General features: G+C 45.3%; 1 protein-coding gene across 2 annotated transcripts in view; it reads left to right on the top strand.

Annotated features, from left to right (window-relative positions):
* Window positions 1–14721, top strand: part of LOC115462781 — a 97154-nt gene that overhangs the window by 35017 nt on the left and 47416 nt on the right. For both annotated transcript variants that reach the window (XM_030192777.1, XM_030192776.1), the window contains exon 4: window positions 1837–2123. In XM_030192777.1, the coding sequence (XP_030048637.1) occupies window positions 1837–2123 (287 nt within the window). The remainder of the gene's footprint in view (window positions 1–1836; window positions 2124–14721) is intronic.

The raw sequence follows: 14721 nt of genomic DNA, 5'->3' as shown, positions 1-14721 counted from the left end.
TGATGGTTAGGTGCCGAAGGTGACATTGAAGAGGTGGGCTTTGAGCAAGGCTTTGAAGATGGGCAGGGAGGGGGCCTGGCGTATGGGCTCAGGGAGTTTATTCCAGGCATGGGGTGAGGCGAGGCAGAAAGGGCGGAGCCTGGAGTTGGCGGTGGTGGAGAAGGGTACTGACAGGAGGGATTTGTCTTGAGAACGGAGGTTACGGGTAGGAGCGTAAGGGGAGATGAGGGTAGAGGGGTCGGGAGGGGCTGTAGATCGAGTGCATTTGCAGGTTAAAAGGAGAAGCTTAAACTGTATGCGGTACCTGATCGGAAGCCAGTGAAGTGACTTGAGGAGAGGGGTGATATGAGTGTACTGGTTCAGGCGGAAGATAAGACATGCAGCAGAGTTTTGAACGGACTGAAGGGGGGATAGATAGCAAAGTGGAAGGCCACCACTACTGAGGCAAGAAAATAACTGTTTGAATGAAGTATGACAACTATGAATTAAGAATATAATGTGGGGAGAGAAGTAGTATTGGGACTTGTGGAAATAAAAATTATTTTAATATATAATCCACGTCAGGGTACCCAAAAGTTTTATTATGAAGGCCCTCGGTGGTATGTTGAGATCAGGCTTTAGGTGCAAATCTCTTGGCCCTCTCAAGCTCATACATAGGCTGCATTGTGAAGCTCAGGAAACAAGTACATAATATTTTCTGAATAAATTGTACTGGCTTCAACCCCTCCACACCTTCAGATATCCCAAAAATTCTCAGGTTGGAACATCTCTGGTTCTTCATCCTTGACTTTGGCTGAAAGATTGTCTAAGTGCTTCAGACAGGCTGCAGATGTCTAAGCCACTTTATCTTGGTTCACCTCCACTGTATGCAGTTCTTCTAGTTCATCCATATGATCTTGAAGTGCCTCTAATTTAGCGTCCACCGTGTCCACTATTTCCATTCTGGCCACTCTTAATTCATGCAGCTCTACTGAGAATGCATCGTCCGACTTCTCTTCTAGCTTTTGCTTGGGAAGGTCCCATTTTCAGAGATGCTCCCCATTCCATGCGCAGACCCCAAAGGGAGGCAGAGCTCTGAAGTCTCAATGCGTTGAAATGATGGTGCAGGGATGAGGGATTTAGATTTGTTAGGAACTGGGCGACATTCTGGGAAAGGGGGAGACTTTTCTGAAAGGATGGGCTCCACCTCAACCAAGATGGATCCAGGCTCCTGGTGCAAATCCAGTTGGACTTTTTGCTTGCACTTAACCCGACTTCAAGGCCTTGGCTGGGGACATATCTTTTATCGATGGTGTACACTTGCCTTTAAGAATCTGTGGCAATTTTCACACCCCAAGGATTCTCGTCCAATGAGAGCCTTCCAGCTAACGTCTTTGTGGGTGCAACAACCGAGCAGGGCCAGAGGGATCAGCGGGGGAAGCATGGAATGATTTCACTCATGTCCATCCCGCATGGAGATCAAACCGGAAGTTAACAGAGATTTTCTGACTCTGTCCTATTCAATTTATCAATTTCAGTAGAAGCACAGACTTTTCTGTTTAACATTAAAATAGCATATGGAGAGGACTGCTAAAGATCTGGTATAAAGATGAGTGGACAAGTAATCTACATATCTTTAAGCACTAACTGGCCAGCTGAATTCTACCCCCAAGGCTTTTAACTTAACCCTTTAGTGTCCAATGTTCCCGTAATAAGCCATATGGGAACAGATTGATGGGAACATTGAACACTAAACGGTTAATATGGCAAGGGATGTTCTGTTATGATGTAATTGGTTTGAGAAGGATGCAAAAGCTTCATGGCTGATCACTTTCTTTTTATCTTGTGTTTTAAAAGGAAAACTTGAAGAAGAGCAGGAAAGACAAAAACAGGAACAAAGACAACGAGAAGCAGAAGAAGCAAGGAGACAGCAGGAAGAAGCAAGGAGAATGCAGGAGCAGTTAGAAAAAGAACTGAGGATTCAGGAAGACCTGGAAAGAGAAACTAAAGCTCTGGAAAAAAATCTTTGTAGACTCTCAGAGCAGATGAAGTACCGGCAGAGAGGACGTGAGATGTTCCACCAGCGCGAGGAGATGCTTCAATATTTCCCAGAAGATACTGCTGCTGACATTGAGACATATGAGGTACTGTACATGTTTTAATGATGATCACTGTCATTCTCTGAGGGCAAGTACATAAGTACATTACATAAGTAATGCCACACTGGGAAAAGACCAAGGGTCCATCGAGCCCAGCATCCTGTCCATGACAGCGGCCAATCCAGGCCAAGGGCACCTGGTGAGCTTCCCAAACATACAAACATTCTATACATGTTATTCCTGGAATTGTGGATTTTTCCCAAGTCCATTTAGTAGTGGTTTATGGACTTGACTCGCCTTGACTACTGCAACCTACTCCTCACTGGCCTCCCGTGTAGCCATCTATCCCCCCTTCAATCCGTTCAGAACTCTGCTGCACGTCTTATCTTCCGCCTGGACCGATATGCTCATATCAGCCCTCTCTTCAAGTCACTTCACTGGCTTCCGATCAGGTACTGCATCCAGTTCAAGCTTCTCCTACTAACTACAAATGCACTCAATCTGCAGCCCCTCATTACCTCTCTACCCTTATCTCCCTTTACGGTCCTACCCGAAACCTCCGCTCACAGGACAAATCCCTCCTCTCTGCACCCTTCTCCACCACCGCCAATTCCAGGCTCCGCCCTTTCTGCCTCGCCTCTCCCTATGCTTGGACTAAACTTCCTGAGCCCATACGCCAAGCCCCCTCCCTGCCCATCTTCAAATCCTTGCTCAAAGCCCACCTCTTCAATGTCGCCTTCGGCACCTAACCATTATACCTCTATTCAGGAAATCTAGACTGCCCCAATTTGATTATCTGCACATTTTGTCCATTAGATTGTAAGCTCCTTTGAGCAGGGGCTGTCCTTCTTTGTTAAACTGTACAGTGCTGTGTAACCCTAGTAGCGCTTTAGAAATGTAGTAGTAGTTGCCCTTTAGGAAACCGTCTAACCCCTTTTTAAACTCTGCCAAGCTAACCGCCTTCACCACGTTCTCCGGCAACGAATTCCAGAGTTTAATTATGCGTTGGGTAAAGAGAGATTTTCTCCAATTTGTTTTAAATGTACTACACTGTAGTTTCATCGCATGCCCCCTAGTCCTAGTATTTTTGGAAAGCGTGAACAGACGCTTCACATCCACCTGTTCCACTCCACTCATTATTTTATATACCTCTATCATGTCTCCCCTCAGCCGTCTCTTCTCCAAGCTGAAAAGCCATAGCCTCCTTAGTCTTTCTTCATAGAGAAGTCGTCCCATCCCCGCTATCATTTTAGTCGCCCTTCGCTGAGATGGCAAGTCCTCGGTGATGGATGATGTCATTTGATGGAGCCCATGAGAAACAAGCTCTTGAACCTTGGAGAAGAGACGGCTGAGGGGAGACATGATAGAGGTATATAAAATAATGAGTGGAGTGGAACAGGTAGATGTGAAGCGTCTGTTCACGCTTTCCAAAAATACTAGGACTAGGGGGCATGCGATGAAACTACAGTGTAGTAAATTTAAAACAAATCGGAGAAAATTTTTCTTCACCCAACGTGTAATTAAACTCTGGAATTCGTTGCCGGAGAAAGTGGTGAAGGCGGTTAGCTTAGCAGAGTTTAAAAAGGGGTTGGACAGTTTCCTAAAGGACAAGTCCATAAACCGCTACTAAACGGACTTGGAAAACTCCAAAATTCCAGGAATAACATGTATAGAATGTTTGTACGTTTGGGAAGCTTGCCAGGTGCCCTTGGCCTGGATTGGCCGCTGTCGTGGACAGGATGCTGGGCTCGATGGACCCTTGGTCTTTTCCCAGTATGGCATTACTTATGTACTTAGTGAGCTTATGGCATGTTTAAATCTGCATGTGTGAGGTTTCCATGTAGATGCCATCAGACGAGGGTACTCCAGATGTTTTTTTCTTTCTTATTGATCCCTTTGCATATCTTCCAATCCCTGGTTGATTCTTGGAGTGTCTTTTTCTAATTGGAAGGGAGAAAGGAGTCTTGTGGCAATCTCTCTTAGTCTCCCTTGCCTCATAGTAACATAGTTAGTGATGGCAGATAAAGACCTGTATGGTCCATCCAGTCTGCCCAACATGATAAACTCATTTTACATGATATGCAATACTTTATATGTATACCCAAGTTTGATTTGGGGTCATACATGGACTTCAATATAATGTGAAAAGCAGTTTATGAGGGACTTTTGGGAGGAGGGAGGAGAATGTTGGGAGAAATGTTTGATGGTAGATTGTTCTATTCTATGAGAGTCGCATACGCATTTGTACTGTATGTCTTATCTCCATTTGTTACTTGAAAATGTTCTTTCTGAAGTACCATCAATAAACTGTTGGAGACTTTGGGGGGGGGGGGGGGGGGGGGAGGAAGGGAGGGAGGGACGAAAAATGTAAAATGTTCTTGGAGAGCAGAGGTAATTGTTCTATTTCTCTGTGCTAGTTGCAAAATGGAAGTTGTCTCTTCAATAAAATATATTTAAACATACCCAAGTTTGATTTGTCCTTGCCATTCTCAGGGCACAGACCGTATAAGTCTGCCCAGCACCCTTCTTGTACTAAACGTTCTGAAGCTAACATCGAAGCCCCTTAAAATTTACACTCAAGCCCATACCTATCTTTTCAGTCAAGATCAGAGCGTAAACCATAGAAGTCTGCCTAGCACTAGTTTTACTTCCCAATTACCTGTGTTGACACCCAATCTCCGCTAAGATTCCGTGGATCCATTCCTTCTAAACAGGATTCCTTTCTGTTTATCCCATGCATGTTTGAATTCCATTACCGTTTTCATCTCCACCACTTCCCACGGGAGGGCATTCCATGTATCCACCACCCTCTCCATGAAAAAATACTTCCTGACATTACTCCTGAGTCTGCCCCCCTTCAACCTCAATTCATGTCCTCTACTTCTACCACCTTCCCATCTTCAGAAAAGGTTTGTTTGAGGATTAATACCTTTCAAATATTTGAACATCTGTAGCATGTCATCCCTGTTTCTCCTTTCCTCCAAAGTATACATGTTCAGGTCAGCACGTGGAGGAGTAGCCTAGTTGGTTAGTGCAGTGGACTTTGATCCTGGAGAACTGGGTTTAATTCCCACTGCAACTCCCTGTGACTCTGGGCAAGTCACTTAACCCTCCAATGCCCCAGGTACAAATAAGTATCTGTATATACTATTTAAACCGTTTTGAATGTAGTTGCAAAAACCACAGAAAGGTGGTATATCAAGTCCCATTTCCCCCCCTTTCTCCTCGTACACTTGCAACGCAAATCCCATACCATTTTCGTAGCTTTTCTTTGCACTGTTTCCAGACTTTTTACATCTTTAGCCAGATACGGCCTCCAAAACTGAACACAATACTCCAAGTGGGGCCTCACCAACGACTTGTAGAAGGGCATCAACACCTCCTTTCTTCTGCTGGTTATACTCCTCTCTACACAGCCTAGCATCCTTCTGGCCACGGCTGTTGCCTTGTCGCATTGTTTCTTCACCTTTAGATCCTCAAACACCAACACCCCAAGGTCTCTCTCCTGAGTCAAGCTTACTAATCTCTCCCCTCCTATCTGGTATATTTCTTTTGGGTTTCTGCACCCCAAGTGCATCACTCTACACTTCTTGGCATTAAATTTTAACTATGCTGCACTTAAGGAGACCTACTCTTTAAAGCGAGGTAAGTAATATCTCTAAATTGGTAATATAACCATACCTCACCATACACTAGATTAATTAAAAAATGTCAGATTTAATAAGACAATTTTTAACTCCCTACTCATTCAAACTACATTCATTTCTAACCACCTCATTATTTGTGGTGCAAAAATGGAATTACATCTAACTAATTTGCAATTGTGCATTAATCCCAAACATTCTATCAGGCGACCCTCAGGGGGAGGAATGCTGGCTTCGGCCTAACCCCTGGTAAGCCTTTCTTCAGCTGAGAGGTGCCCAGCTCTACCACCGGCTGCCTTTCAGGTGCTTTGGAGGACTTGCAGCTCATCTGCATATCCTTGACAGCCTTCTCCGGGGTGACTCCCAGGTCCACTCCGATCCACTCTGGGCCTTCCTCTCTAGGTGCTGCGTGCCTAACGGCGCGCGGGGCATTTTTCTCTTTACATCTATTTTTCTCCTAGTTACTACTTATGGCTCCAGTACACTTTTGATTCTTGGCACTGTCCCTTCCTAATTTGTTTCTCCTGCAGGAACACATTGTCCACCATCTGTATTCATCATCTCACCATCTCTTTTTTCCTCTTCCTTTTTCTCAGCTCTCAACCTTAAAAATTTCCTTCCTTCTAGTCATCCATCTCCTTCTATCTGAATACATCTCGCCTTCGTCGCCTTCGTTGCTGTCATCGTACCTCTCCTACTCTTCTCAGTACTCTCTTACTCCTTCTCCTGCTCTCCGCTAGGGACATTAATCCCAATCCTGGTCCTCCACATCAGCTCTCATCCTATTTGTGCAGGTCACACCGTGATAGCTCCAATCTAATTTCTGTTCCTCTCCTCCCCCCTCTTTCCCTGCCTTTCTCTTGTGCTCTGTGGAATGCCCGCTCTGTCTGTAACAAACTTTCCTACATCCATGACCTCTTTATCTCTCGTACTCTCCATCTGCTTGCCCTAACTGAAACTTGGCTTTACCCTGAAGACTCTGCTTCAGTTGTGGCCCTATGCCATGGAGGTTATCTTTTCTCCCATACTCCTCACCCGGTTGGCCGCGGAGGTGGTGTCGGGCTACTACTTTCACCTTCTTGTAGATTTCAACGTGTTCTTCTACCTCAGTCTCACTGTTTTTCTTCCTTCGAAGTCCACTCCATCCGTCTATTTGCTTCTCTGCCTCTCCGAGTAGCAGTCATTTATCGACCCCCTGATAAGTCCCTTTCTTCCTTTCTCACTGACTTTGATGCTTGGCTTTCCTTCTTTCTTGAACCTTCATCTCCTTCCCTCATTCTTGGGGATTTTAACATTCATGCTAATGATCCCTCTGACTCTTATGCTTTGCAGTTTCTTGCTTTAACATCCTCTTTCAATCTTCAACTGTGCTCCACTGCCCCCACTCACCAGAATGGCCACTGTCTTGACCTTATCCTCTCCTCAAACTGCTCACTCTCCAGTTTCTGTGCCTCAACTCTTCCCCTCTCTGACCATCATCTGATAACTTTCACACTTAAACACCCTCCTCCCCAGTCCCGTCCAATCTTAACCAATACATTTAGGAATCTTCAGGCTATTGACCCTTCTACTCTGTCCTCCAATGTTTCAAATCTTTTCTCTACCACTATGTTATCCAAGTCTGTCAATGAGGCCGTCTCTTCCTATAATACTATTCTCTCCTCTGCTCTGGATACTCTCGCTCCTCTCATTCCCCGTTCTGTAAAACGTACCAAACCCCAACCTTGGCTGACCTCTAGAATCTGCTACCTACGTTCCTGTGCCCGCTCTGCCGAACGCCTTTGGCTGAAATCCCGTGCCCATGCTGACTTCATACATTTCAAATTCTTGCTGACCTCCTTCCAGTCTGCTCTTTTACTTGCCAAACAGGACTATTACATCCAGTTGACAAATTCTCTTGGCTCAAACCCTCGTCGTCGCTTTGCCACACTGAACTCTCTCCTCAAAGTGCCTTCACCTCCAACCCCCCCCCCCCCCTTCACTTTCCCCCCAGACTCTGGCTGAGTTCTTTCATGATAAGGTTCACAAGATTAAACTTGAATTCTCAACCAGGTCACCTCCACTTTGCCTTCCCTTAGTCCATTCTCTCAATCCTCCAGCCCCTGCCTCCTTTTCTTCCTTTTCTGAAATCACTGAAGAGGAAACTACAGATCTTCTATCCTCCTCGAAACTAACTACCTGTTCCTCTGATCCTATTCCCATCCATCTACCTAACACTATCTCTCCTACTGTCATCCCGTTTATCTGTCTTATCCTCAATCTTTCACTGTCCACTGCGACTGTTCCTGATGCCTTCAAACATGCCGTAGTCACACCACTCTTTAAAAAACCTTCATTGGACCCAACCTGTCCTTCCAACTATTGCCCCATCTCCCTCATCCCTTTCCTATCCAAGATACTTGAACGTGCTGTTCACCGCCATTGCCTTGACTTTCTTTCATCTCGAGCTATTCTCGATCCACCTCAATCTGGCTTTCGCCCCCTTCATTCTACTGAAACAGCACTTACTAAAGTCTCCAATGATCTGTTCCTGGCCAGATCCAAAGGTCTCTATTGTATCCTCATCCTTCTTGATCTATCTGCTGCTTTTGACACTGTTGATCACAACCTACTCCTTGATACACTGTCCTCACTTGGATTTCAGGGCTTTGTTCTTTCCTGGTTTTCTTCTTATCTCTCCCAGCGTACCTTTAGTGTATACTCTAGTGGATCCTCTTCTACTTCTATCCCACTGTCAGTTGGTGTACCTCAGGGATCTGTCCTGGGACCTCTTCTTTTCTCCATCTATTCTTCTTCCCTTGGTACTCTGATCTCATCCCATGGTTTTCAGTATCATCTTTACGCTGATGACTCACAGATCTACCTCTCCACACCAGAAATCTCAGCCAAAATCCAGGCCAAAGTATTAGCCTGCCTGTCTGACATTGCTGCCTGGATGTCTCAGCGCCATCTGAAACTAAACATGACCAAGTCTGAGCTTCTTATCTTTCCCCCTAAACCAACCTCTCCTCCTCCCCCATTCTCTATTTCTGTGGATAACACTCTCATCCTTCCTGTCTCATCAGCTCGTAACCTTGGGGTCATCTTTGACTCCTCCGTCTCCTTCTCTGCACATATTCAACAGACTGCTAAAACCTGTCGTTTCTTTCTCTATAATATCAGCAAAATTCACCCTTTCCTTTCTGAGCACACTACCAGAACCCTCATCCACACTCTTATCACCTCTCACTTAGACTTTTGCAACTTGCTTCTCACAGGTCTCCCACTTAGCCATCTCTCTCCTTTTCAGTCTGTTCAAAATTCTGCTGCACGACTAATATTCCGCCAGTGTTGTTATGCTCATATTAGCCCTCTCCTCAAGTCACTTCACTGGCTTCCTATCCGTTTCCGCATACAGTTCAAACTCCTCTTATTGACCTATAAGTGCATTCACTCTGCAGTTCCTCAGTACCTCTCCACTCTCATCTCTCCCTACATTCCTCCCCGGGAACTCCGTTCACTGGGTAAATCTCTCTTATCTGCACCCTTCTCCTCCACTGCTAACTGCAGACTCCGTTCCTTTTATCTTGCTTCACCTTATGCCTGGAATAGACTTCCTGAGCCAGCTCGTCAAGCTCCATCTCTGGCTCTCTTCAAATCTAAGCTAAAAGCCCACCTTTTTGATGCTGCTTTTAACTCCTAACCCTCGTTCACTTGTTCAGAACCCTTATTTTATCATCCTCGCTTTAATATTCCCTTATCTCTTGTTTGTCCTGTTTGTCTGTCCTAATTAGATTGTAAGCTCTGTCGAGCAGGGACTGTCTCTTAATGTTCAAGTGTACAGCACTGTGTACGTCTAGTAGCGCTATAGAAATGATAAGTAGTAGTAGTAATCAATCAGACAGTCTTCTCCTGAAGAAGATTCCGAAATGTGGTCCCACATAGAGAAGCAGAGGAGGATTTAACTGCTTCTGTAGAAGAGCAAAAGAGGATTTATCCGCTTCCTAATTTGTGTGAATGGTGGCTGTAAGGAACGTATCAAGGCTGATAGAGATGATTAATACATGCAAGATCTAGACGCCGTTGGACGTTGAGTATTGTATGCATTCCTTACAAGGTTGAATCACTATTTATTGAAAGCAGCAGCATCAAAGCTTCTCAACAAGAACTGTGTGGTTACACGTTTGAGCCAATTCAGCATCAGGGGTTTTGCCTCATGACAGAAGGTTCATAGCAGAGTACTCAATGATTGACTGTCTGATTGATTAATGCACAATTGCAAATTAGTTAGATGTAATTCCATTTTTGCACCACAAATAATGAGGTGGTTAGAAATGAATGTAGTTTGAATGAGTAGGGAGTTAAAAATTGTCTTATTAAATCTGATATTTTTGAATTAATCTGGTGTATGGTGAGGTATGGTTATATTAGCAAATTAAATTTTAATTGCCAGATGCTCGACTATTCTTCTAGTGTTCGGAGATCCCTTCTCATCGTTTCTACTCCCTCCAGTGTATCCACTTTATTGGCTATTTTCGTGTCATCACTAAAAGGCAAATCTTTCCTTCCAACCCTTCAGCAATATCTCCCACAAATATATTAAACAGAATAGGCCCCAGCACTGACTCCTGAGGAACACCACCTTCCTTTCCTCCGAGCGGATTCCATTTACCACCACCCTCTGCCACTTGTCCGTCAACTAGTTTCCTATCTAGTTTACCACTTTTGGTCCTAAGTTCAGCCCTTTCAATTTATTCACAAGTCTTATGTGGAGGACATTATCAAAGGCTTTGCTGAAATCCAAGTAGATTACATCTAGCGCATGTCCTTCATCCAGTTCTTTGGTCACCTAGTCAAAGAACTCAATAAAATTCGTTTGGCAGGATTTTCCGTTGGCAAAGCCATGTTGCTTCGGGTCCTGTAACCCATTGGTTTCTAGAAAGTTAACTATCCTTTCTTTCAGCAGTGACTCCACTCCATTATTTTTCTTACCACCAACTGAGACTTACCGGTCTGTAGTTTCCCACTTCTTCCCTGTCTCCAATTTTGTGAAGAGGGACCACATCCGCTCGTCTCCAATCCCTCGGAACCTCTTCTGTCTCTAAAGATCTATTAAATAAAAAAGATTTAATAGACCTCTTAGTCCCACCAGTACCTCTCTGAGCTCCTTCAGTATCCTGGGATGTATCCCATCCGGCCCCATAGCCTTGTCCAGTTTCAGATTCTCCAGCTGTATATAAACTCTTTCTTCCGTAAATGGTGCAGTATCCACTCCATTCCCAGATGTTTCCTTGGCAGCCGACCGTGGTACTTCACCAGGATTTTCTTCCATGAACACCGAAGAGAAGTAATTGTTTAGTACGTTTGCTTTATCTTCATCACTCTCCACATAACCATTCTCATTACCTTTCAGTCTTGCAATTCCATTCCTATCTTTTCTGCTTTCTCCAATATATCTGAAAAAGTCTTGTCATCTCTCTTTGCATCTTTAGCCATTTTTTCTTCTGCGCGCACTTTCACTAGCCGTATTTCCCTCTTCGCTTCTTTGAGTTTAATCCGATAATCTTTTCTGTGATCCTCTCATTGTATTCTTTTGTATTTCTTGAACAAAGCCTCTTTTGATATTATTTTTTCAGCTACTTGTTTGAAGAACCAAATAGGCTTCATGTTTCTCTTGTTTTTGTTTACTGTCCTCGTGTAAAGATCAGTCTCCATATTTATAGTAGCCTTTAGTTTTGACCACTGATTTTCCACATCTCCTACACCTTCCCACGCTAAGAGCTCCTCCCCCCATTTTATCAAAATCAGTATGTCTGAAATCCAGTACTTTGCCCTTATATCAAACTATATGCTGTGATGATCACTATTACATAGGTGGGCACCCACTCGGATATTGGAAACACTTCCTCCATTCATGAGCACTAGATCTAGGAATGACCCTTCCCTCGTGGGCTCCATCACCATTTGTCTGAGCAAGGCACTTTGACAGGCGTCCACAATCTCCCTACTTCTTTCCGATTTCGCAGACGGGACGTTCCAATCCACATCAGACAAATTGAAATCTCCCAACAGTAGAACCTCATACCAATCTTTTGAATATCTTCTATCAGATCTTTGTCTAACTTCTCCATTTGTGCTGGAGGTCTGTAGAAAACCCCCGTGTGGATACAGGTTCCGTCTTCTCTTTCCAGGAGGATCCATAAACCTTCTTCCTTTTCCCAGGTTCCCTGCATTTGATATGGAGGGGCATAATCGAACGCAAACGCCCTTTTCCATGGGCATCTATGTCCGAGAACAGGTATGTGAAAGGGTGGGACAGACCATATTTTCGAAAAAAATGGGTGTCCATCTTTCGTTTTGAAAATACGGTTTGTATGGACCAAAATGCCATGTATTTAGTCGTTTCCGAGCTGGGCGTTTGTTTTTTTTAGCGATAATGGAAACTAAAAAAGCCCAGCTCAAAAGCGTCCCAATCCAAACCATTTGGTCGTGGGAGGGGCCAGGATTAGTAGTACACTTGCCCTCCTGACATGCCATGACTCCAACTGGACACCCTAGAGGTCAGTGCGGTGGACTTCAGACAACGCTCCCACATGCATAGGTCGCTTACCACGGGTGCTGAGCCCCCAACCCCCTCCCCCAAAACCCACTACCCACAAATGTACAACACTACCATAGCTCTTAGGGGTGAAGGGGGCACCTACATGTGGGTACAGTGGGTTTTGGAGGCCTCCCATTTACCAGCACAAGTGTTACAGGTAGGGGGGATGGGCCTGTGTCCACCTGCCTGAAGTGCACTGCGGTACCCACTAAAAGTGTTCCAGGGACCTGCATACACGCAGGCCTCTAGGACTTGTTGCTGCTGTATAACCTTGGCACACCAGTTGACACCTGAAGACTAATGTCTCCGAAAACGTCTTTATTGGAATAAGCATGTTTACTCACAGTTAACTGCAGATCAGAGGTTGTGCCCCAATGGCAAAGAGTCTCCCTGGTACTGAGATTAGCAGTAGGTCAGAGCTGGCAGAATGCTGTACAATGCCCTCTTTCAGCAACATTCAAGATAGAACTAAGTTCTGTACCGTGGCTAACACATGAAAGGGATCTAAAAGTGGCTTACAAAAATGGCCACTACCTCATGGACTACCGGAAACAAAACAGGGCACACTTTGACCCGGTAAGCAGACGGAAAAGCACCATAGGAGTAGAGCCTACCAACTACCAACATCATGAGCATTTAATACAAGCTAGTGGAATCACGGAGCCCAATACCCTACAGCCACCACAATGCATTGCTGATGTGACTCTGCAGTGCGCATAACAGAAAAGGTGTCACACTCACCCGAGACCCACATCAGAACCAGGGAAAGGCTGTCACAGGATAGAACACATTCTGCTGTCATGGAGGTGGGTACGGCATTTGAGGCTGGAAAAAAAAGTTTTTAAAGTGGGGTTTTTTTGGTGGGAGGGGGTTAGTGACCACTGGGGGAGTCAGGGGAGGTGATCCCCGATTCCCTCCGGTGGTCATCTGGTCAGTTGGGGCACTTTTTTGGGACTTGGACCTGAAAAAAAAAGGTCCAAATAAAGCAGACCAAATTCTCGTCCAAAACGCCCTTCTTGTTTCGATTATCAGCTAAAGACGGCCATCTCTGCTCAGCCGATAACCACGCCCCAGTCCTGCCTTCGCCATGCCTCCGACACGCCCCTGTCAACCAGGGGCGTATCTGCGTGGGGCCACAGGGGCCTGGGCCCCCGCAGATTTCGCCCTGGCCCCCCTCCCCGCCGTCAACCCTCCCCCGCTGCTTACTTTTGCTGGCGCCGAGGTCCGACCCGCAATCTCCGTTTTTCGTCTTCCTCCGTGGCCATGCTTCCAGGAAGTAACGCTGCAGTGCTGATTCATTGACTCCAGTTCGACGTCTGACGTCAGACGTCGAACTGGAGTCAACGAATCAGCACTGCAGCGTTACTTCCTGGAAGCATGGCCACGGAGGAAGACGAAAAACGGAGATTGCGGGTCGGGACCTCGGCGCCAGCAAAAGTAAGCAGCGGGGGAGGGTTGACGGCGGGGAGGGGGTGGAGAGAGGCGGCGGCGGCGGCGGCGGGGGGGGGGGAGGGAGGCAAAAATGTGCCCCCCCTCTCTGGCTCTGGCCCCCCCTACCGCCGGATTCCAGATACGCCCCTGCTGTCAACTTTGTTCGTTCCTGCAACGGAGTGCAGTTGAAGATGACCAAAATCGGCTTTCGATTATACCAATTTGGTCGCCCATGGGACAAACACGCCTATCTCCCGGTTTGGTTCGAAATATGGGTGTCTTTCTCTTTGGAAAATAAGCCTCATTGTCTCTCACATACAGGGCCACTCCTCCATTTCTTTAGTTTTCTCTATCCTTCCTAAAAAGATTATAGCCTGGTATTGGTCACATCCCATTCATGGGAATTGTAGAACCACGTTTTTGATGGCTTTCGCTTCACCTTAAGCCCTGTTGCTTTTGGGAATTCCTTCAGATGAGAACAGTATTTATTTTATTTTTTATTTATTTAATATCATTAATACCCACTTAATCCTAAGTGGTTTACAATTGAAAACTTGCATAATCACTACTACAATCACAATGTCATATTGCTGCAATATTCTGCTCAATCACAGAGAACCAACTAAGTATCAATAGACTCCATATCCTCAAAAGCACAACTCCCCATATGACACTACTCAGTAGGAAAGGCCTGAATAAAAAAAGTATGTTTTGCTGTTTGTTGTGTGTTGCTGTAAGGTAGGCATGTAGTTATTGTTGTGGATGTGTTTAATGGAGTGGTACTATGTTGTCACTATTTTATTGTTTGTAAATGGATTGCATATGACATGGTTGTTATGATGGGACCTGATGGATTGTTGGCTGCAGACTGGCTTTCTTATGTTAAAGTTAAACCTTGTGAAACAGGAGTATTTTTGAGTTAGTTACTGTGGTTCAATGCCTGTAGCACTTAGTGTAAGGGCTGTTGCCCTTCAGATGTTTGATGGGA

This window comes from Microcaecilia unicolor, chromosome 2 (assembly GCF_901765095.1).
Source record: "Microcaecilia unicolor chromosome 2, aMicUni1.1, whole genome shotgun sequence".
NCBI classification, from domain to species: Eukaryota; Metazoa; Chordata; class Amphibia; order Gymnophiona; family Siphonopidae; genus Microcaecilia; species Microcaecilia unicolor.
Note: the sequence above shows the minus strand (reverse complement) of the source record. Positions and strands in the feature narration are given on the sequence as shown.